At 43.2% G+C, this 22,712-nt stretch overlaps 1 protein-coding gene across 1 annotated transcript in view; it reads left to right on the plus strand.

The window, feature by feature from the left end:
• Positions 1-22,712, plus strand: part of DNAH3 (dynein axonemal heavy chain 3) — a 150,436-nt gene that overhangs the window by 114,795 nt on the left and 12,929 nt on the right. Inside the window, 6 exon segments of the mRNA XM_032460908.1 lie at positions 1,228-1,410; positions 6,819-7,017; positions 11,896-13,364; positions 13,366-14,038; positions 18,545-18,770; positions 21,816-22,060. Of these exon segments, the coding sequence (XP_032316799.1) occupies positions 1,228-1,410; positions 6,819-7,017; positions 11,896-13,364; positions 13,366-14,038; positions 18,545-18,770; positions 21,816-22,060 (2,995 nt within the window).

A 22,712-nucleotide genomic window follows, 5' to 3' on the forward strand; every position in this document is an offset into this window, starting at 1 on the left:
TTAAAAAAAGTGATAACTGTCTTCACTTCATAGGGCATTATGAAGATTAAATGAGCTGACAGAAGCATAACCCTTAGCAAAATGTCTGGCATTTGAACCAGCAGTTGACTTGTGCTTGGAGTCCCTTGACAAAATCACATTAAGACGTGAATTTTCAGCACCCATGAAGAACTAAGGCAGCTGAATGGTTTGCCGTAGGCTGACCTGTCACTGAGTACAGCAAACCCACCAACATGCAGTGCAGGGATGGGAGAGAGCGTCAGAGGTGGCCTCTGTTGTTCTGCTCCTGGGGTTGCTGGGTCCAACTCAGAGTCACTGGCTTTTAGAGAGATGCTGAAAATTGGGGTCTCTCCAGACAAGGATAGGGCGAGCAAACTGTTGTTGGAGGAGCAGCAAAATGACCTGAGGACAGTAAAGAGAATGACGGTGCCAGTTAACACTCCTCGAGCCCTGCCACGTGCCTGTGTATGAGGAAAACGCTGTTATCATCACGTTACACCCAAAGACCAAGGACCCAGAGAGGCCCGGCGACTTGCCCACCATCACCAGCCTCGCGAGTAGCTGGTGCAAGCGGTTAGGTCAAAACTGAAGCTTGGGTCTGCACGACTCCAGAGTCTGTGTTCCTGATCAGGCCAGCATGCTGTGTTTCTCTCATGTGGACTTTCTGGGGGGCAGTGGGTTCGAGGTCATAAAACTCTCTCCAAAAAATACCTGAGCTGCCTTAGAAGGCAGAATCAGGACCAGTGGGTGAAAACTGCGTGGGGGTAGATTCCAGCTCTTTACCAGGAAAATCTGATGTGTTTAGTTGTCTGAAAAACAGCCCAGCTCCCCAGAGCGGTGGTGAGCTCCCCATCATTGGAGATGTTCAGACAGTGGTCAGAGAGCTATTTGGCAGGAATGTTTTAGAGAGCCTCAGACCACTGGAAGAAATGACCTTGAAAGTTTTAAAATGTTGTATCATTTTAAAATTTTTTAAGTTTACCATTATATGTCTGGTGCCTACCACAGAGCTTGGTAACTACAACACATAGTATGAACTCAGCAACTAAGTACTAGAAGATCGAAGAGAGAAACCCTAGCCAACAAATGTGTACCCAGCACCATTAAAATCATCAGTATCTTCTGCACGTATCATAGGTTAGAGGTCGTTGCAGCTTTTGCCGACTCCGCCATTTTCAGCATTGGCATGGCTGACCCTGCACCCCTCTCACCCTCTCTCCTTGCTAGGTGGCAGTCATGCAAGTAGAACTGACTGCCCTCCAACCCCAACTCATCCAGACCTCTGAGGAGACCGCTAAGATGATGGTGAAAATCGAAGAGGAGACGAGAGAGGCCGATGCCAAGAAACTTCTGGTGCAGGCAGACGAAAAAGAAGCCAACGCTGCTGCCGCCGTTGCTCAAGGAATCAAGGTATAAAGAACCGAGAGGAAAGAGGGGGAACCGGCATTTTCTGGGTTCTCCATTCTCTCACTAGAGCCTAACAGAGTCCCGCAGAATGTGCGCGGTCATGCCCAACTTGCAGATGGAAGAAGTGAGGGTTGAAAGGATGCTTTTCCAGCATCACATAACTAGTAAGTGACACCTGGCTCTCTCCAGGAAGCATTATTGTTTTGCAGATACTTTCCATCTCCCTCAGAGTCAAGGCCTACAAACCCCAATATAATCTAACCTCATCTCTTATTATTTTCCCCTCATTGACTGCTCTGGCCACACGGGCCTCCTAGCTACTCCCCAGACAAACGCAAGGCATGTTCCTACCCCAGGGCCCTTGCACTGGCTGTTCGCATTGGCTATCTCCTTCACCTCCATCATGTTTTTGCTCAGATGTGGCTGGCATGTCATAGGTGTGAAATAAATATTTGTTGAATGACAGAAGGTTAAACCTAGAGGGCCGCATTTGAAGGTGATTTCTGTACTAAAGAAGAGCAGTCCTGGGAAGGGCTTCACCTATATTCAGATATTAGAAAAAAATCTGATTAACGTTCGTGTGATGTTACGTATTTCTCCAAGCACTTTGAAGCACACAGTTCCATTTGAGTGTCATAACAACTTTGGACTTACTAGTGACAGCTGTCAGTATCTGAAAGTCAACAACATTGAGGTTCAGTGGTAAAAATGACTTTCCAGAGCTGCAAGGCTAGTTAGTAGGATTAGAATCCAAGGCTCATAGCACTTAGCTTAAGATACTTACTTGCCCCTACTTTCCCACTCAGCAGTTAGAAAATTCTTTTGTCCATTCTTCAAACAAGAGCTTGAACAAAAAGTAGCTTGTGTCTCACTTCTAGGTTATGGGGCACTGTTTTGAAAAGGATGGGACTTCCAGACTGGCTTTTCTCTAATAAGTCCTGAAATCTGGCCTCTGTTAGGTTCCCACAGGTCCAGTCTCTGGTCTCAGAGTCCCACAGTGAATGTCCTGGATAAGAGAGGCTTGCTGACTCGTAGTCCTAGTGGTATGTGAGGGGGGCCAGTGGAACCATAAAAGACAGTGACCGCTGGGTACCAAGAGCCATCATCTAGCAGGTGATTTGTTATTCTATGACAAGGGGATAATAAGAGCCATGACTTATCAACGTCATCATGGTTTTTTTGGTATTGCTTTATTTAACAAATATTTATTGAACGCTTACTTTGTGCTGGCACTTTTCTAGGCGGTGGGCAAATAGGAGTGAATAAGACAGACAAAGTTCCTTTTCTCATGAAGGTTGTGTTCTCCTGTGTCTGATTTACAGTAACTTTTATCATCCTAACAGCCCTGTAAGGCAAATGGCATTATTCCAAGTTTACAGATGAGGAAATCATGGTACAAGGACTTAAACGACTTGTCCAGTCACACAGCTACCATGTGACTGAATCAAGATTCAAACCCAGAGCTCCCTGCTTCCAAAGCCCTCGCATCTGGCCATTATCCCAGAAGTTGCAAAAACTAGCAGCTACATATACACTGTGACGCATACAGTATTTTTTTTTTAATTTGAAATACTTAACTTTTAAAAATCAAAAGATTTCAAGTAAAATTTTTTAACTTTTAGCTTTTATTAGGAAAACAAATTGAGTTCTAGGGCAACACAAGACCTGCATTCCTGGGTTGCACCCATGGGCAGCTTTTAATCAATGCTGTCCCTGGTGAGTTCCAGTTCATCAAAGCCCCAAATAGTTCACTTTGTGACACTCATATCACTGGTCTTTCCCCTAGAGGCACATGCATTTGCAACTTTTCTGTGATTCAGTGCTAGAATCAGATGTGTCAGGGCTCAATATTTGCTCTGTCCCTTCCTAACCTCAGTTTCCTCATCTGTAAAATGGAGACACTAAGAGAAAAACATGTAAAATTTATGGCATGTGTCCAGCACGCAATCAGAGCTTCATGGCCCATGTTAGCTATTCTCCAGAACTATCGTTCTTTTCCCTGTACCATGTGGACTTGCCTGCTTTATAAAGGCCAGTCTCTCACCATGTATGGGTACCATCACACATGGGATTCTTCTCCACAATGTCAGAGGAAAACAGTGATTTGCTGGAACAGGAAGGAGGTGAGAGGTGACATGAGGTTTATAAGGCAGTGACCCACCACACCCATTCCTGGGTAATAGACTGCCAAAACTCAGGTTTTGACATGAAGGGTGAGGTCTAATGCTTTGCCATCGCATCCCCGAGTACTGGGAGTGACATCCTGAAGGTGAGTCAGGAGGTGGAAGAAACTATCCAGGGAGGAGTAAAAAGACCTGTGCTTGCTCTGAGTTTCCCTGAGACTTTCGTGAGGACCAGCATCCCCTCCTGAACCTCTCAGGGCTACAGTCCTCCTCCACACGAGGGCTGCTGATTTCCTCTAATATCCTCGCACCCCTAGAAATGAGAGAACATGGGAGAGAACACCCAGTGTGGTGCTAATGCAGTGCAGAGGCTCAGCAATGGAGTGGAGTCCGTCCTGGGACCATCAGGAGACTGGCAAAGAGTCAGTTCCCAAACCCTTGCTGCCCAAGTGAAACGGTTTACTTAACTTGGTTGATTCTTTTTTTTTTTTTTTAATTGCAGTATAGTCAGTTACAATATGTCAATTTCTGGTGTACAGCACAATGTCCCAGTCATACATATACATACATACATTCATTTTCATATTCTTTTTAATTAAAGGTTATTACAAGGTATTGAATATAGTTCCCTGTGCTGTACAGAAGAAATTTGTTTTTTAATTTATTTTTATATATAGTGGCTAACACTTGCAAATCTCAAACTGGTCGATTCTTTCTAAGCTAATGGATCGTTTCTTTTCCCCCTAATGAGGATAATAAACGATGCTTGGAGTACTGCAGAGATGGTTACGTTTCATCAGCAAGCACTGTGCTTCACGCGCCTCAAACAGCCCTGCTGCTCTGTGCACTGCTAAGCCACAGGGGTCATTTATTAATTTTTTTCCACAGAAACAAATGATGTAACAGTAATAACACATACAAAAGAATTTTTAAGAGCTCAACTTTAACACCTATCCAATTTTCCAAGTTTTCTTCTAGTTCCTGTCTATCCATGTGCATGGTTACTGCAATCATAGCATAACTGTGATTTGCTTCATGCTTTTTAATTTCCTGAACAGCCTATCACAACTGTTTTTCCAGAATGTCATATAATCACTTTAATGACCATGCTATGTAGGTGTTTCACCCATCAAGGAGCCATTCCCCTACTGGGCACTGAAGTCTATTCCTTCCTTCCCTGTGTTCGGTATTTCCAGTGTGTCAGCTGCAGTTTCTCAACAGAGCTGTGTGTCAGAGTCAGCTTTGGAGTTTCAAAAATGCAGGTGCCCAGACCCCACCTAGGCTGCATCAGAACCAGAATGAATCAGAATCTCTGGGTGTGGAGCCTGATGGTGAGGATGCCCTGAGTGCTCCTCGGCGACTCTGATGCAGAGTCAGGGTTAAGAATCATTGTCAGAAGGTAATACGACAATGAAAGCCTTTGGAGTTACTTGACAAACAAGCCCTCTGGAACCCAGGACTTACCCCTTAGGAAAGAAGCAGAGCTTCCAGGCCACCAGGGGGCATAACGTGAACGTGGGCCACTAGTTGTCTGGCACGTTATAGGAAAGCGCACGAAGCTATGGGTAGTAGGAAGCCATGGGCATCTGGGTTGGTTGGAACCTGGTGAGAATCCAGAGCTATAGCTGAGTGAGCACCTTTGGTGTCCTCTGCCTGCAAGCCCCTCCTGAAGCAGGGGTCCGCCCCGGTTCTTCCCCATGTCTTGCACCCCTTGAATTGCCCTTGGGACCGAGCCATTCTTACCACCAGAAGCAGGGCATTCTGTTTTGATGCTGGGGACATCTGACGTGGCTCATTTTGAGGAGGGGGGGATTGTTTTAATATGATGAAGCCAAATGAAACATTGCTATGAGTTTATAAGAAAATCAGAAAACCTAAAATAAAGAATCCATGATATACGCACACGTATGTAGGAAGGTGGAACCTCCTTTATTTTGTTTGCCTGTCACCATAAATGTGCAAGACATAGACTTCAACACGTGCTGCTTTTGACATTCTCTTATGAAGTTTCACTTCATTCATGACTGCGTGATCACTCCCTAGGCTCGGAGACTAACAGAAAATTCACTGAGTAGGGAGCCGGGGGCCCGCAGACACCAAGCTCCCCCTGCAGATACCAGAATCCACAGGTGCTCAAGCCCCCTACAGTCAGCCCTCTGTATCAGTGGTTCCAAGTCCACGGACAGAGGGCCAACTGTAATCTATAAAGTTCCTTCCAGTTCTAAAATGTTATACTGTTAAGCTTTCTTTTTTTTTAAATGACATATAGTTCATATACAATTAATATTCACCTTGTAAAATCATGCAATTCAGAGGTTTTTAGTGTATTCACAAAGTTATATAATCATCACCTCTGTCTAATTCTAGAACATTTTCATCACCCAAAAAGAAGCCTGCACCCATTAGCAGTCGCTAGCCAGTCCTCCCTCTCCCTGGTCCCTGGCAACCACTAACCTACTTTCTGCCTCTGTGGATTTTCTTTTTATGCACATTTCATGTAAATGGAATCATGTAGCAGGTGGCATTTTGCATCTGTCTGGCTGCTTTCACTTAGCATAATGTTCTCAAGGTTTATCCGTGTTGTTGCATGAATCAGTACTTCATTTTGTTTTAGGGCTGAATAATATTCCATTGTATTAGTTTTGGTTCTGAATGAAGAAGTAATGGACAAAATATACACCATCTCCTTTTCCCAGAGCTCATGACCCAGCGTTAATCTTTATCCACATTTCTCATCCTTAACCTCTTGCCTTAAACTCCACCCTATCCCCAAACTTCCCCCATTGCCAACACCACCTCTACCCTATGTCTGAACTACAAGTGCATCCCGGACACTCGCCCTTTCTCTGACCTTCTCCCACCCCTCACACCTTATTCTTCCCTAAACTTGCCCTAACCCTCTTCCCATCTGTCACTCACCCCTTATTTTTTTTATTTCATCTCTCAACCCATCCTTGATCAATGGCTATGAAGTCACTCACTGCATATATATCTTGGGAATTTGCTAAAAACCAAAAGCTTGATTTTTTTTTAAAACCATGTAAATTCTCAATGTCAAGGTATCCAGACCACAGCCCTGCAATTCCATGCATGCCTCCCTGCTGCTGGCCAGCTGTCAGAGCCACCCTCACCATGCAGACCTCCAGGAGGGGGCACCACCCTGGAAGGACACTGGGACTGGAAGCACCTCTTCCTACTTGCTCTGCTTCCTCCAGGAGCTGAGCTTGCTTCGCCCCCAGTATGCCAGGCACTAGGCAGTCACCTCTCCTGTCCCTGTGTTGCCTGCAGAACGAATGTGAAGGGGACCTGGCAGAGGTGATGCCAGCACTGGAGGCCGCACTTGCTGCACTGGACACCCTGAACCCTGCAGACATCTCACTGGTGAAGTCCATGCAGAATCCACCTGGCCCTGTCAAACTGGTCATGGAGAGCATCTGTGTGATGAAGGGGCTAAGACCTGAGAGGAAGCCGGACCCCAGCGGCAGTGGTAATCCCTTCCAGCACCCCACCTGACCCAGAGGCCTGTACAGGCTGCTCTCCCCTGGTAGGATGGGTGCTGGTGCCCCCATTCATCCTGCCCCAGGCCTGCAGGCAGTATTGTCACGTCTTGGGGGAAATAAGAAAGGCACCAGGAAGTGTGTGTGTACCCAAAGAGCGCACTAAAAACTATATTTAGTTTTTAATCCATTTTCAGTGTATTTTTGTATGTTATATGTTTCTTCACCATCCTTTCTCCTCTCAATCAGTCAGGAAAATGCAGGCATCTTTAGGTGAAGCCAAGCTCAGTCAAGGCCCCTGTTTACAAAATATTACAAAAATGAAGCTCATGGAGACAAAAGGACCAATAGGGAGCAAGCACACAAAGTAAGATGTGGATGAGAGGGAGAGAAGCAGAAAGAGCTAAAGAGAGAAAGATAAGAAGCAGAAAGAAAAATAGTGAGACAGAGACACTGAAAGAGATAACCAGAGGAAAAAAGAGAATAAAAAGAGACAGAGAGTGAGAAAGAGATGCAGAGAAAGAAACTGAGACTGAGAAAGAAATGGAGAGAGACCCAGACACCTAGATGCCTGCAGAATACCCTTTAGGTCCATGCACATGCTTCATGGCAGTATTTCATTCTTTTTCATGACTGAGTAATATTCCATTCTCTATATGTATTCCACATATTCTTAATCCAATCATTTCTTGATGGGCACTTGGGTTGCTTCCATATCTTGGTTACTGTAAATAATATACTGCTATGAATGTTAAAGTGCATGTATCTTTTTGAATTAGTGTTTTAATTTTTTTTTTTTGGATACCCAAGAGTGTAATTGTTGGATCAATTTTCACTTTTTTAAAGGAATATCCATACTGTTTTCCATAATGGCTGCACCAATTTACATTCCCATAAACAGTATATGAGGGTTCCTTTTCCTCCACATCCTCTCCAACATTTGTTATTAATAGACTTTTTGATGATAGCCAGTCTGACAGGTGTGACATGATACCTCATTTTGGTTTTAATTTGCATTTCTCTAGTAATTAGTGAAATTGAGCATCTTTTCAGTGCCTGTTAGCCATTTGTATATCTACTTTGGAAAATATCTATTCAAGTCTTCTGCCTATTTTTGATTAGATTGTTTTTTAAATATAATTATATGAGCTGTTTATATATTTTGAATATTAACCCCTTTTTGGTTATATCATTTGCAATTATTTTTTCCCATTCTGTATGTTGTCTTTTCATTTTGTACATAGTCTCCTTGCTATGCAAAAGCTTTTAAGTTTAATTAGGTCCTTTTTGTTTAACTTTGTTTTGATTTCCTTTGCCTGAGAAGACAAATCCAAAAAAAACATTGCTATGGTTTATGTCAAAGAGTATTCTGCCTTTGTTTTATTCTAGGAATTTTATAGTTTCCAGTCTTATATTTAGTTTTTAATCCATTTTCAGTTAATTTTTGTATGTGATGTGAGAAAACGTTCTAATTTCATTTTCTTTTTACATGTAGCTATCCAGTTTTCCCAGCATCACTTACTGATAGACTGTCTTTTCCCTATGGTATATTCTTGTCTCCTATGTTGTAGATTAACTGACCACCATAAGTGCATAGGTTGATTTCTGGGCTCTCTATTCTGTTCCCATTGATCTTTTTGTCTGTTTTGTGTCAGTATTGTGCTGTTTTTATTACTGTAGCTTTGAAATATAGTCTGAAGTCAAGGACATGAACAAACCTTCAGCTTTGTTCTTTTTTTCTCAAGATTGCTTTGGCTATTTGGGGTGTTTTGTGGATCCATATAAATTTTAGGATTATTTGTTCTAGTTCTTTACTGATATTTTGATAGGTTTTGTGTTATATCTGTAGATTGCTTTGGGCAGTATGGACATTTTAACAATATTAATTCTTCCAATTCGTGAACATGGGATATCTTTCCATGTTTTGTATCGTCTTCAATTACATCATCAATGTTCCATGTTTTCAGAATGTAGGTCTTTCACCTCCTTGGTTAAGCTTATTCCTAGGCATTTTATTCTTTTTGATGCAATTCTGAACAAGATTGTTTTCTGGCTTTGTTGTCTTATACAGCTAGATAACAGATTTCTGTTTATTAACCTTATATCCTGCAACATTACTGAATTCATTTAGCAGTTCTAATACTCTTTTTCATGGAGACTATTGAGTTTTCTATATATAGTATCATGTCATCTGTAAATAGTGACAGTTTTCCTTTTTCCCTTCCAATTTGGGTGCCTTTTACTTCTTTTACTTGTCTGATTGCTGTGGCTAGGACTTCCTAATATTACGTTCCATGAATACTATGTGAAACAGTAATGACCACAGTGGGTATCCTTATCTTGTTTCTGATTTTAGAGGAAAAGCTTTCAACTTTTCACCATTGAGTATGGTGTTAGCTGTGGGTTTGTCATTAATGGCCTTAATTATGTTGAGATATGTTCCCTCTGTACCAATTTTGATGAGAGTTTTTATCATGAATGAATGTTGAATTTTGTCCAGTGCTTTTTCTGCTTCTGCTGATATGATCATGTGATCTTTATCTTTCCTTTGGTTAACGTAGTGTATCACATTGATTAATTTGTGGATGTTGAACCATCCTTGCACCCCCAGAATAAATTCCACTTGGTCATGGTGTATGATCTTTTTAATAAATTGTTGAATTCAGTTTGCTAACATTTTGTTGACCTTTGCATCCATATTTATTGGAATTATAGGCCTGTAAATTTTTTGTAGTGTCTTTGTCTGGTGTCTATGTGTCTAGTGTCAATGTCTTCATCTATTCTTTTCCCAAGTTCAATTAGCATTCTTATTACTAATGCTTTGAACTCTTTATCTGGTGAATTATTTATTTCTGTTTCATTAGCTGTTTTTTCAGGGGTTTTTTTCTTTCTTGTTCTTTTATATGAAACATATTCCTCTGTCTTCTCATTTTGTTAACTTTCTCTGTCTCTATGAAATTAAATGGAACAGTTACCTGTCCCAATCTTGAAAGGGTGTTCTTGTGTGGGAGTGTCCTATGCAGTCTACATGTGCCCAGGGGCTTTGGTGGGACAGCTGTATCTTAGGTGAGCTTGGGTCACATCTTCCCCAGGGTGTGCTGGCTTCCCCAGGAAAGTGGGGCTGAAGATGGAGGGGCTAGAGCCAGAGCCAGGTGTCAGACAGAGCTTCTCGGTATGCCCAGTGGTCATCAGCACCCTATTGTACGCAGGGTCAGGTCCCAAGGTGCTGGAGCAGAAGCCCTGCAGGTTGGGTATGAGCTGGTCCCATTCTCCCTAAGTGTGTACCCTTCCCCTCCCAGCAATAGTACCTTCACTCTAGAGGGTAGCAGTACTGGAGCCAGGGGGACCAGAGCAGACAACCAGTGTGGGCTGGGTGTGTGCTGGATGGTCCTAGCACATCAATCAAAGCTCTGGACAGCTCCTAATCCACCACCTCTTCGAACTCCAGCAATGGATGTCTTCATCCCATTCGGATGCAGTGCCAAGTCCAGGCCAGCTCTGTTACCAGCTTTCCCCCTCCCCAAAGTGCACACTGTCTTTGGCAATGATAGCCTTCACCCTAGTGGGGAGTTGTGCTGGAGCTAGAGGGGCTAGAGCAGGCACTGGGTGCAGGCTAGGCACACACTGGGGCAGTCGTGGGAAACTGTCCAGAGCCCTGGGCCATTTCATATGCTTTCCCCATCTTGCTCCCAGGAGTAAGCAAGTGTGTGTGCTCTTCACTAGTGGAGTCTTGGTTTCTCCTGTAAGTCCCACTGGTTTTCAAACAAGCTAAAGGAACTCATCTTCCCAGTGTCAGACCCCAGGGCTGGAACGCCCCATATGTTTTGAACCCCTCACTGATAGGGAGGATCTCCGAGCCTGCAATACACTCTTCCTCTTTTGTCTCTTCTAGTGGCACAGATCCCAACCTGATTGCCTCTCCTTCTTTCCTACCTGAGTCCACATGGATCATTCTTTACATTCTTGATTGTAGAGGAGTCTTTCTGCCAGTCTCCAGTTGGTTTTCAGTGAGATTTGCTCCACATGTAGATGTATTTTTGATATGTTCATGGGGGGACTTGAGCTCAGTGTCATACTGCTCCACCATCTTGTTCTCCTCCCCAGGAGCTTACAGCTCCAAGGGAGAGGCAGACAATTAAAACCAACCAACCAAACAAACAAATCACAGATTGCCATAAATGCTATAAAGGGAATGGGCAGTCTAGCAGCTGAGATGAAAGAAAATGCTTCATAGAGAGGTAGCTTTTTAAAGAAGCCTGAAGTCTGATGAGGAGCCATCCTAGATGCCATTTACAGCCTAGGTGAAGAGCTTATGGCAGGGAAGCACTTAGGATCATCAAGGAATTGAAGGAAAGTCCTTGTAACTAAAGACCAGAGAGTAAGATAGAGGCGAGGGTGGGTAAGGTTGGGGGGCCTCCCAGTCCATGACAAGAAGCTGGGGATTTTTTAAATTAAGATTTTGTTTTCAGACCAGTTTCATGTTCACAGCAAAACTGAGATGAAGATGCAGAGCTTTCTCATGCACCTCCTGCCCCAACACACCAACACATGCCTTGCCTCCCTCATTACCAACATCCCCAACCAGAGTTGTTACAATTGATGAAGCTACATGGGTACATCATTATCACCCAAAGTCCAGTAGTTTACATTGGTGTTCACTCTTGGTGTTATATATTCTGCGGGTTTGGAAAACTATGTAATGACATGTATCCATCATTGTGGTATCATGTAGAGTATTCTCTGCCCTAAAATCCCGTCAGATCTTTTTTTTCTCTTTGGCCAAATATAAGGAGTAGCCATGGCAAGGCTCTAAGTCTCAGCCAGAATGTCTTCATACTAGTCTTATCTCTGTTTCTTGTCCCAAACAGGTAAAATGATAGAAGACTACTGGGGGGTATCAAGAAAGATTCTTGGAGATCTGAAATTCTTGGAGAGTCTTAAGACATACGACAAAGACAACATCGCCCCAGTGATCATGAAGCGGATCCGGGAAAGGTTTATCGATCACCCCGATTTCCAGCCAGCCGTCATTAAAAACGTGTCATCTGCCTGCGAGGGTCTGTGCAAGTGGGTGAGGGCCATGGAGGTGTACGATCGTGTGGCCAAAGTGGTGGCTCCCAAACGGGAGCGGCTGAAGGAAGCCGAGGAGAAGCTGCACGCACAGATGCAGAAACTGAACCAGAAGCGAGCAGAGCTGAAGCTGGTGGAAGACCGCCTCCAGGCCCTGAACGATGACTTTGAAGAGATGAATACCAAGAAAAAGACCTTGGAGGAAAACATTGAGCTCTGCTCCCAAAAGCTGATCAGGGCAGAAAAACTGATCAGTGGTCTTGGGGGAGAGAAGGACAGATGGACAGAAGCTGCCCGGCAGCTGGGGATCCGCTATACTAATCTGACAGGGGATGTGTTGGTGTCCTCGGGGACCGTGGCTTACCTGGGGGCTTTTACCATGGATTATCGGGCTGAGTGCCAGAAGCAGTGGCTGGCCCAGTGTAAGGATAAACTCATCCCCGGCTCCAGTGACTTTAGTCTCAGCAACACATTAGGAGATCCTGTAGAAATTCGTGCCTGGCAGATTGCTGGGTTGCCCATTGACTCCTTCTCCATTGACAATGGCATCATTGTATCCAACTCCAGACGCTGGGCCTTAATGATTGACCCTCAGGGGCAGGCCAATAAGTGGATCAAGAATATGGAGAAAGAAAATAGGCTGTCTGTCATCAAGTTTTCGGATACCAACTACGTGAGGACGCTGGAGCACGCGCTGCAGTTTGGCACCCCCGTCTTACTAGAAAACGTCGGGGAGGAGCTGGATGCCTTTATTGAACCCATCTTGCTCAAGTCCACGTTCAAGCAGCAAGGGGTTGAGTACATGAGGCTCGGTGAAAACATCATCGAATACTCCAGAGACTTTAAGTTGTACATCACAACCCGTTTGAGAAGCCCGCATTACCTCCCTGAAGTCGCTGTGAAAGTCTGTCTTCTCAACTTTATGATCACCCCCTTGGGGCTCCAAGACCAACTCCTTGGCATCGTGGCCGCCAAGGAGAAGCCAGAACTGGAAGAGAAAAAGAACAAGCTGATTGTGGAAAGTGCCAAGAACAAGAAGCAGCTAAAGGAAATTGAAGACAAGATCTTGGAGGTCCTTTCCCTGTCCGAGGGCAACATCCTCGAGGATGAGACCGCCATCAAAGTTTTGTCCTCCTCCAAACTGCTGTCTGAAGAAATCTCTGAGAAGCAGGAAATTGCCTCACTGACGGAAACGCAGATTGATGAGACTCGGATGGGCTACAAGCCGGTGGCCGTCCACTCTGCCACCATCTTCTTCTGTATCTCCTGACCTGGCCAACATCGAGCCCATGTACCAGTACTCCCTGACGTGGTTCATAAACCTCTACGTGCACTCTCTGGCCCACAGCAAGAAGAGCGAGGAGCTAGAGCTCCGAATTGACTACATCATCGAGCACTTCACCCTCAGCATCTACAACAACGTCTGCCGCTCTCTGTTCGAGAAGGACAAGCTGCTCTTCTCCCTCCTCTTGACGATCGGCATCTTGAAAGAGAAAAAGCAAATTGACGAGGAGATGTGGTACTTCCTTCTAACTGGAGGCGTTGCCCTGGACAACCCCTTCCCCAACCCGGCCCCAGAATGGCTGTCTGAGAGGGCGTGGGCAGAAGTGGTTCGCGCGTCTGCGTTGCCAAAACTGAAAGGCCTGATGGAACATTTGGAACAAAATTCCGACAAATGGAAGCTCATCTATGACTCAGCCTGGCCCCATGAGGAGAAGCTCCCCGGGTCTTGGAAGTTTCTGCAAGGTTTGGAGAGGATGGTGATCCTCCGATGTCTGCGGCCTGACAAAATGATCCCAGCCATCCGGGAGTTCGTTGCTGAGAACATGGGGAACGTATACATAGAAGCCCCTACGTTTGATCTCCAGGGGTCTTACAGTGATTCCAATTGCTGCGCACCGTTGATATTCGTGTTGTCTCCAGGCGCAGACCCCATGGCAGGTATGGGCAGAATGTCGTGTGAAGAACATAGAAAGCCCAGAATGCGTGGGTGGATGACAGTAGCATGTCCCTTACAGCAGGGATCTCAAACTCAAATGGCTCTGACGGCCAAGCAGGTAACAGGCTAAGGTGGGGCTGGGCCATCTGAAGACGTTTCTTTCTGCCGAAAGTGGACAGCTGCTACTCATCTCTTGAGCACTGTGCTATCTGATAATGTGAGCTCAGGGTGACCAGATCAACTGCTTTTTCAAGAGAAACCAGAAATGTGGAGAGTACCTTTTTTTTTTTTTTTTTTTTTTTAATGAGGGGGAAGTAATTAGGTTTATTTATTTATTTATATTTGGAGCAGGTACTGGGGATTGAACCCAGGACCTCGCACGTGCTAAGCATGCGCTCTGCCACTTGAGCTATACCCTCCCCCGCAAGGCCACTCATTTTTCAATCTTGATAACTCATTCAAATTTTTTCTTAAAAACTTAATGAGGATTAAGCCAGAGCTAGATTTAGCCTATTGGCTGCTAATTCATCACCTTCGTCTTAGACCATTTTCTCTGACTGTTGCTTCTCTCAGTTAAGCTTTTTTCTTTTCTTTAAATTCTTTGAAAAATTAATGCTGCATGTAGTGAAAAAAAAAGTCAAACAATGCAAAAAGTATAGAACTGTAGCTCCATCGCGGCCATTTTGCCCCCTCAAGGGACATTTGGCAAAGTGGGAAAACATTATTGTTACAACTACCAGGGTGCTACTGGCATCTAGTAGATAGAAGCTAAGGATGCTGCTAACTGTCCTACAACGCCCAGGACAGCCCCCGCAACAAAGGATTCTTCAGCCCAAAATGTAAATAGTACTGGGGTTGAGAAACCCTGATATAGAGTGAAAGGTACATTTTCCTCCTAACGTTCGGAGGTAACTGCTGCTACCAGTCTGTGCATCTTCCCAGAAGGTGACTGTGCACATGAAAGGCTGTAAGTTGTTGATAGGAATGGATTAGCTTTCTGTTCTCTTGGGGGAATCTCAAACCTTTAGTTTTCTCTGTTGCCAAATGAAGAAAGAATACCAGATATGCAGATGATGAGGTTGGAGTAAAAACTGAGGAGTTCGACACATATCCTGACCCAAAATGAAAGCCAGACCCCCTACCCCTTAAAGCAAATCAGAAGAAGGAGCTGAAATGAACTGGTACCCTTTCCAGGTTCCTACACCAAAATGATTGTTCTTGTCAAAGCTCAATTCATGATCCCCTTCCTAGCATCTTTGCTTCTTCCCCATGTCCTTCCTGTGGCAGGTTTATACAAGAGAAACTAGGGGGAACCAGGAAAGGCAAAGAAGAAAAATGGGGGAGAGGTCAGAGTATGGTCTGTAAAATGATGGTGTTGTGTTGGGAGAGGACAGGCCTGTTACATCTAATGATGTATGTAGCTTATTCCCATCCCTCTGTGCTAGAGGCTTGATCAGATTGAGCTTGGATAACTTCCCAGGAAACTGCAGGCACTGTGTCCCTCACAGCGTGTCACATTAGGAGGCACATACCGTCTGATCATCTTTCCTTTCCTCACTGAGATTGATCAGTGGGCTCAGGCATTGTCAATGTGATCCACCTCCCTACTCCTCCATCACCTCCCTTATAAAGTTTCCCATCAGCCTTTCACCTAATGTGGTGGTTCTCAATCTTGGATGCACATTAGAATCACCTAGGGAGCTTTAAGAAAAATCTCCATGGGCAGGCCATGCCCTCAACCCATTACATTAAACTCTTTGTAGGTGAGGCCCAGGCATTGTGTTTTATAAAGCTTTTTGAGTAATTTCAAAGTGCAGACAATGTTGGGAACCGTCGACCTAATGGTTTTATTATCCCTAGAAAATCATTACCCAGATCCATTATTTCATTAGGGTCTGAAAAATGATGATATTTTAATTCTATCATTCCTTCCACATTTATTAACCAGAACTTTATTTATTTGTTTGTTTGTTTGTTTACTTACTTACTTATTTTTTAAAGCAGTAGAACTCTTCTTTAAAGAAGAAATTTTCCGTATCAGCTCTTTGGTATACTCTGAAGATAGTTCAGAAAGGACAGAGAGAAAAGATGCTTGATTTATTCTCTTTATTTGCCAGCTTTCAGAATAATGAATTGGTGCCCGAGCAACCTCCAAGGTTACTTAAGCAGTAAGCTGGAGTTTCGGTTTGGTACCATCATTAATGCATGGATTTTAGCATGTTGGACGTTTCCAGCATAATGGTGTTTTACTTCACTGCTGCCATTAGTCTTTTTGATGCTCAGATTATTCAGTCTTTGGTCTATGGGAGCACCTTCATGCCTATATCCTTTCCACATAACCCCAGGAGTTTTTGATAACTTCCTTGCTGTATAGAACTACCATCTACTTCAGGCTTATCTTATACAAACATTTCTCCAAAGGAATTGGAATTCTTTTAGCAAGTCATGGTATTTGGAGACCTGGAGTTCCCATTATTGCTGAGTCCATCATTGATTGCAGACCTCACTTTCCACTAATTCCTTTTTTATTTATTTATTTATTTTTTGGCTGAATCTAACCTGCTTCTTAAACCAGTGCTTTGAGTTTTTACCTTCAATGACAATGCTTTCCATTTCTAGAAGTTTTATTTGTCTTGTTCCTAATCCATATGTTTTTTTGTGTGTTTTGGGTTTTTTTTTTTTTTTTTTTTTTTTTTTTTTTTGGCTGTAGAACTCTGAATTTTAGGCTACTGACTCAAGAAGCAATGTGGAAGCTAGTCACTGGCCTGGAACCTGGGTTGAAAAAAAAAAAACCATTCTCCAGTGAGAAATCAAAACACCAAGCCTATGCCATGTGCAAATGAGGGGTGTAGATTTATAGTACCCTGTGGTATGGGATTCTCAAGCTGAGAAATTTCTCATAAAATTGATCCGGAATGGCAAAACCCCAGGGGGCACCAGTGTTTGCATATGCAAAACTATTCTGTTAGGGGCATTCCTAAAACCCAAGGTATGTTAGACTCCCGCAAAATAACACAAGCTTGCTGATTCTGAACTCACAATTTAAAAAAATTATAAACTACACAAAGAAATACATCACTATAAGGGATAATCAGCACATAAAACAAGAGAATTATACCCCCAGGATTACATATGGTGAATTGTGTCCCCCCATCTCCAGTGCCTCAGAATGTGACTATATTTGGAGATAGGGTCTTCAAAGAGTTAGTTAACATGAGATGATTAGGGTAGGTTCTAATCTAATATGACTAGTGTCCTTGTAAGAGGAAAAGATTAGGACAGAAACACTCTAACAGAGAGGACACAGTGAGAAGATGACCTAAGGTGAAGATGGCCACAGACAAGCCAGGGAGGGGGCCTCAGAGGAAACCAACCCTGCCAACACCTTGATTTTAGATTTCTAGCCTCCAGAAATCAGAGGAAATAAATTTCTGTTGTTCAAGTTGCCCAATCTTTGGTTATTTGTGATGGTAGCCTGAGAGTTTAATGTTGTCTCTGAAAATGACCATAAAAGAAGCATCTAAACATCATTAGAGAAGGAACACAAAGGAGACTTCTGGCCTTCTTACCATGAGGGTGCAGCCATTTGAGGATCCTGACTATATACAGAAGTCTCAGTTCTAGCACCTCACTCCTTATGAGTGCAAAGCTGTGCTTCCTGTGAACAAACACCAACCACTAGACGGTTAAATGAAGTAAGGTATTTTCCAAAGGTGAAATAGTATGTAACCACAGAAAAGGATAAGGCCTTTAGGGAGGGGGGTTATAGCTCAGTGGTAGAGGGCATGCTTAGCATGCATGAGGTCCTGGGTTCAATCCCCAGTACCTCCATTAAATGAATGAATACATGAATGAATGAACTTAATTATCCTCTCCCCATCCTTCACCCACCCCCCAAAAAGAATAAGACCTTTATATATGTACTGATGTAGAAAAGGTCTAAGTGAAAAAAGTAAATGTAGTGTTCTACAATTCAGGTAAATATAATAGTATATATATATATATATTTAAATGTATAAAATATCTCTGGAAGGATTCACAAAAAGGTAGTAACATTGGCTCCCTCTGAGAAAGAGAGAAATGAAACAGACCTACTTGAACTGTCACTATCCAAATGCCTGTTTCCCTAGTAAAATACAATTATAAAAACCCAGTTCCTAGGTCTTTGGTTATGTGCTCTCCTCTGTAGTTTTGAGTCCCCTCTTCATTTTTGGCATCTAGGAATTTCTCTTTCTTTCAAATTCTTTTTTATTTTTAAGTTTGTATAATTTTTTTTTAATCAAGAATGTCTCTAGAGCAAAAGAGGAATCAATAGTATCTTTGCTTACCGTCTTACCAGAAGTCTACACCTTCCTCAGAAAGATGCTAATTTTATACTTAACAGACACTAGCAGGTTTCTTTCTGAGTCCAGAATTTTAATGGAGTCCCCTCCTTCTGTGTTGTTATTGTTAATATGGCCTTAGGTAGCCTCTCCTCTTTCAAAAGCCCTTTTTCTTCCTTGTCTCAGGCCTGCTGAAATTTGCTGATGATCTTGGCATGGGAGGTGCCAAAACACAGACCATCTCACTTGGCCAGGGCCAAGGCCCTATTGCTGCCAAAATGATCAACACTGCTGTCAAAGACGGGACCTGGGTGGTCTTACAGAACTGCCACCTGGCCACGAGCTGGATGCCTGCGCTGGAGAAGATCTGTGAGGAGGTGATTGTTCCTGAGAGCACCCACACGGGGTTCAGGTGAGATGCTGCCCCACCACTGCCTGGCCCTGGGCCCCAACCTCGAGCTCCAGATGTTATGCTAGCAGCTGGGAATGCAAAGGTGAACAAGACACAGTTCTGCCCATAAGAAGCTCTCAGTCTAGGAGAAAGCAGACGATAGATGAACGATGTTGATACGATGCAGTAACCTGATGTACTTGTTTGAACAAGAATGGAAAAGGGAAGGGAAAGTTGGGGAAGGCCTGGGGGACTGACAATTGCCTGGAGTTTGAAAGGTGCATTAGGAGTCTTCCAGGAAGGACATTCCAGGCAGAAGGAACAGCATTTGTAAAAGCAAAGGAAACACCAAGAAGTTATCCTGTGACTCTGGGGTATATGCTGTGCGATGTTACTGGGGAGAGGTGATAGGAGATTTACCTAGGAAGGTAGATTAAATGCCAGCACATCTGATTTTTAAAACTTACTTGTCTAAAATAAAATCCCACCTATAGTCTAGGCACTTGCTCTATCCTATATTTCTTGGGATCCATGGAATTTTAATCAGCACTGGAAACATTTATTGTCCATGAACTTTAAAGCCCAGCAAAGCTGGGCCTCAGTTTTTGCATTTACAGAATGATGAGATGAACCAGATCGACTTCAAAGCCCCTTTCAACTCACACGTTCAGTGATTCTCTTATTCTGGGCAGGAGTCAGCAAACTGTGGCCTGTGGGCCAAATCCAGCCGGCAGCCTGTGTTCACTCAGCTTGCAATCTAAGAATAGCTTTTACATTTTTAAACAGTTGAAAAAAATCAAAAGGAGAATATTTCACGACACATGAAAACTATATAAAATTCAAATTTCAGTGTCGATAAATAAAGTTTTGTTGAAATACAGCCGTGTTCACTCATATATTGTCTGTAACTGCTTTCATGCTTCAGACAGTTGTGACAGAAACCATATGGCCTTCAAAGCCTGAAACATTTACTATCTGATCCTTTATAGGAAAAGTTTGCCGACTCCTGTTCTAGGCAACAAAATTTGCTGGTTATTTTTATTTTAGTCATGTCTGCCTGAAAATAGAAAAATGTTTGGTGTTTATTTACAAAGCCAGATTAAGCCATAGTTGATTGTATTCATGTTAAGGCTCATGTAAATTTCATGGAAGACTTTAAGGGAGATCCATTAATTTCAAGAATACTCTTTGGTTTGGAATGCTGAGTTGATCACTGACCATCAACTCAATAAAGGAAAAATTATTCATGCTGACATTGACATCTTCTCTAATATAGTCCTAACCCAGAAGTCATGAACTCAAGTGCTTACAGGATCCTGGAATATAACATAAATGAGTGAAGAATGCTGGGCACAAGAAATATTCCACTTTGCACAGTACAATAGCAATAGTCATGGGCCGTCGGCCTCAGGATTGAACACAGTAGGGAGTGGTGGGGACTGTGGTGAACTAGAAGCACTTGTCTCTTAGAGAGAAGCGGTTACTATGTAATACCAGCTAACTGTTGCCATGCAGGAATGCAGGCCTCCCATGGCCAGATTTTCTGATAATTTTAAAGGAAAGATAGGAATCAAGAATTTTAAAGAAAGCCCTAGATTTTTAAAAGTTGGCAACTACTTCAAAAATATGTTGCAGCATTGTGTTGCTTTGCATGGTGAGAGCTAAACATCATCCACCTGCAGACTGAAGTCAGGCTTCAGGCCACCAGTTTATGGCCTCTTCCCTTCCCTCTGAGCCTTGTGCCTGGAGGGCAGCAGACTGCCTGCCAAGCTTTACCACATCCCCAACTTTTCCTCCTCTCTGCAGTTTTTTGGCCTGTTTCTTGTGTCTTTAATAATGACTTTTTATTCCCAAATCTTCCTGTTGGAAACCTCTTTACTCTCTAGCAAAAAAAAAAAAAAAAAAAAAAAAAAACCACAAAAATGAAACAAAGTAGGATGCTACAGTGTGTATGTAACTTGAGCTTGGGTAAGAAAAACAAATGAATAAATGCCTGGGAGAAAATATACCAAAATGTTAACCTGTAGATGGTAAAATTATATATATATATATATTTTTGTCCCTTCTAAATACCTTTACATATGTTCCCATTTTTTTGTGGGCATAGATAAACTTTTATATTTTAAGGAAAGAAATCTTCCATTTTCTGAAGACCCATTTCAAATGCCAATATATATTTTTTGTCCTTTCTAAATACCTTTACATATGTTCCCATTTTTTTGTGGGCATAGATAAACTTTTATATTTTAAGGAAAGAAATCTTCCATTTTCTGAAGACCCATTTCAAATGCCACTGGTCTCTGTGACAGAGGTCAGCAAACTTTTCCTGTAAGGGGCCAGACAGTAAGTATTTTAGGCTTTGCAGGTATTCGGCTCTGCTGTTGTAGCCTGAAAGCATCCATAAACAGTATGTAAATGAAGGGGTGTGGCCATGTTTCAATAACACTTTATTTACAAAAGCAGGTCAAGGCTGGATTTGCCTCCCTGGCCAATAGTTTGCAGACTTCTGCTCTCCCCACCTCAGGGACCCCCCACAGCCTGTTATTTCCCTCCCTCCCTGCAGTCTTGATTTTATAATGCTTTGGCGTTGTGCTCGCTTGTCTTTTCTCCCCTCCTCAGCTCCCATTTCCTCCCTAGAAGCAAGGCTGTGAGTATATAGAAGCAAGAAACAATACTTTGCTCACTTTGGCCACTGCTGGGTGCCGGGTATAGTGTTTGACCCTAACAGAGGCTCAGACAGCCCGGTAGGAGGAGTGTGGGAGTGTGGCATGGTGATCAGGAGTCAGGGAGCCCTGAATTCGTATGTCGGTTCAGCTGCTTCCAAGTGGCGTGTCCTTGAAAAACACCCTTGACCTCCTCATGCCTCTGTTTCCTCGTTGGTAAAGGGGACAGTAAGTCACAGAGTGGCTGTGAGGATTAAAGTAAATGAAGGGACATACATTAAATTCTTAGCATGGGGTTCAGTATTCAGTGGTGCTTCGTAAACGCTAGTCATTACTTTTTGTTACTGTGTTTCAATAAAACTTCTTGCCTTGCTCTAAATAATTGTGACTGTTGTTCTTCCAGACTCTGGTTAACCAGCTATCCATCAGAGAAATTTCCAGTCAGCATCCTTCAGAACGGGATCAAAATGACCAACGAACCCCCCAAAGGACTCCGGGCCAACCTCTTGCGCTCTTACCTCAATGACCCCATCTCAGACCCCGTATTCTTCCAAAGCTGTACAAAACCAGTGATGTGGCAAAAGCTGTTGTTTGGCCTTTGCTTCTTCCATGCCGTTGTTCAAGAGAGGAGAAACTTTGGACCCCTAGGTGAGAGATGACAGGGCACCTGGATGGCCTGGGGAAAAGATCACAGACAGATGCAGGGGCGCATTCAAGTTTGCACTCAGGGTTGCCAGTAAAATAGGGTATAAAATGTTCCATGCAGTACTTGGGACATACTTATATTAAATATGATTTGTTGGAGGGGGAGGGTATAGCTCAGTGACAGAGTGTATGCCTAGCATGCACGAAGTCCTGGGTTCAATCCCCAGTACCTCCATCAAAAAAAAGTAAATATACCTAATTACCACCCCCCCAAAACGAAAAAAAAACTACTGTTCATATAAATATGATTTGTTGTTTATCTGAAATTCCATTTCACCGAGTGGCCTGTATTTTTATTTAATAAGTCTGGCAACTCTATAGCTAGGTCAACGTCCATGTCAGGGAAAGAGGTGGTGCCTCAGACTCAGAGGTCCCCTAATTACTGAGGTACTGTGGTAATGAGGAGATTGGAGGCCCTTTCCTTTGGTGTGTTTTTGCCTAGCTTGGATACAATGGCCATTCTCCAAGGAGTTGTTACCATGTAATTTGTAACATTTTAGGTTGCTCTCTTTACAGGTGCATAACAATGAAAGAAATACAGCTGGGATATTTGTCTGTGCTTCTCTTTGAAAAAATAAACATGAATTTGTTTATG

The sequence above is a fragment of the Camelus ferus genome, chromosome 18 (genome assembly GCF_009834535.1).
Source record: "Camelus ferus isolate YT-003-E chromosome 18, BCGSAC_Cfer_1.0, whole genome shotgun sequence".
NCBI lineage: Eukaryota > Metazoa > Chordata > Mammalia > Artiodactyla > Camelidae > Camelus > Camelus ferus.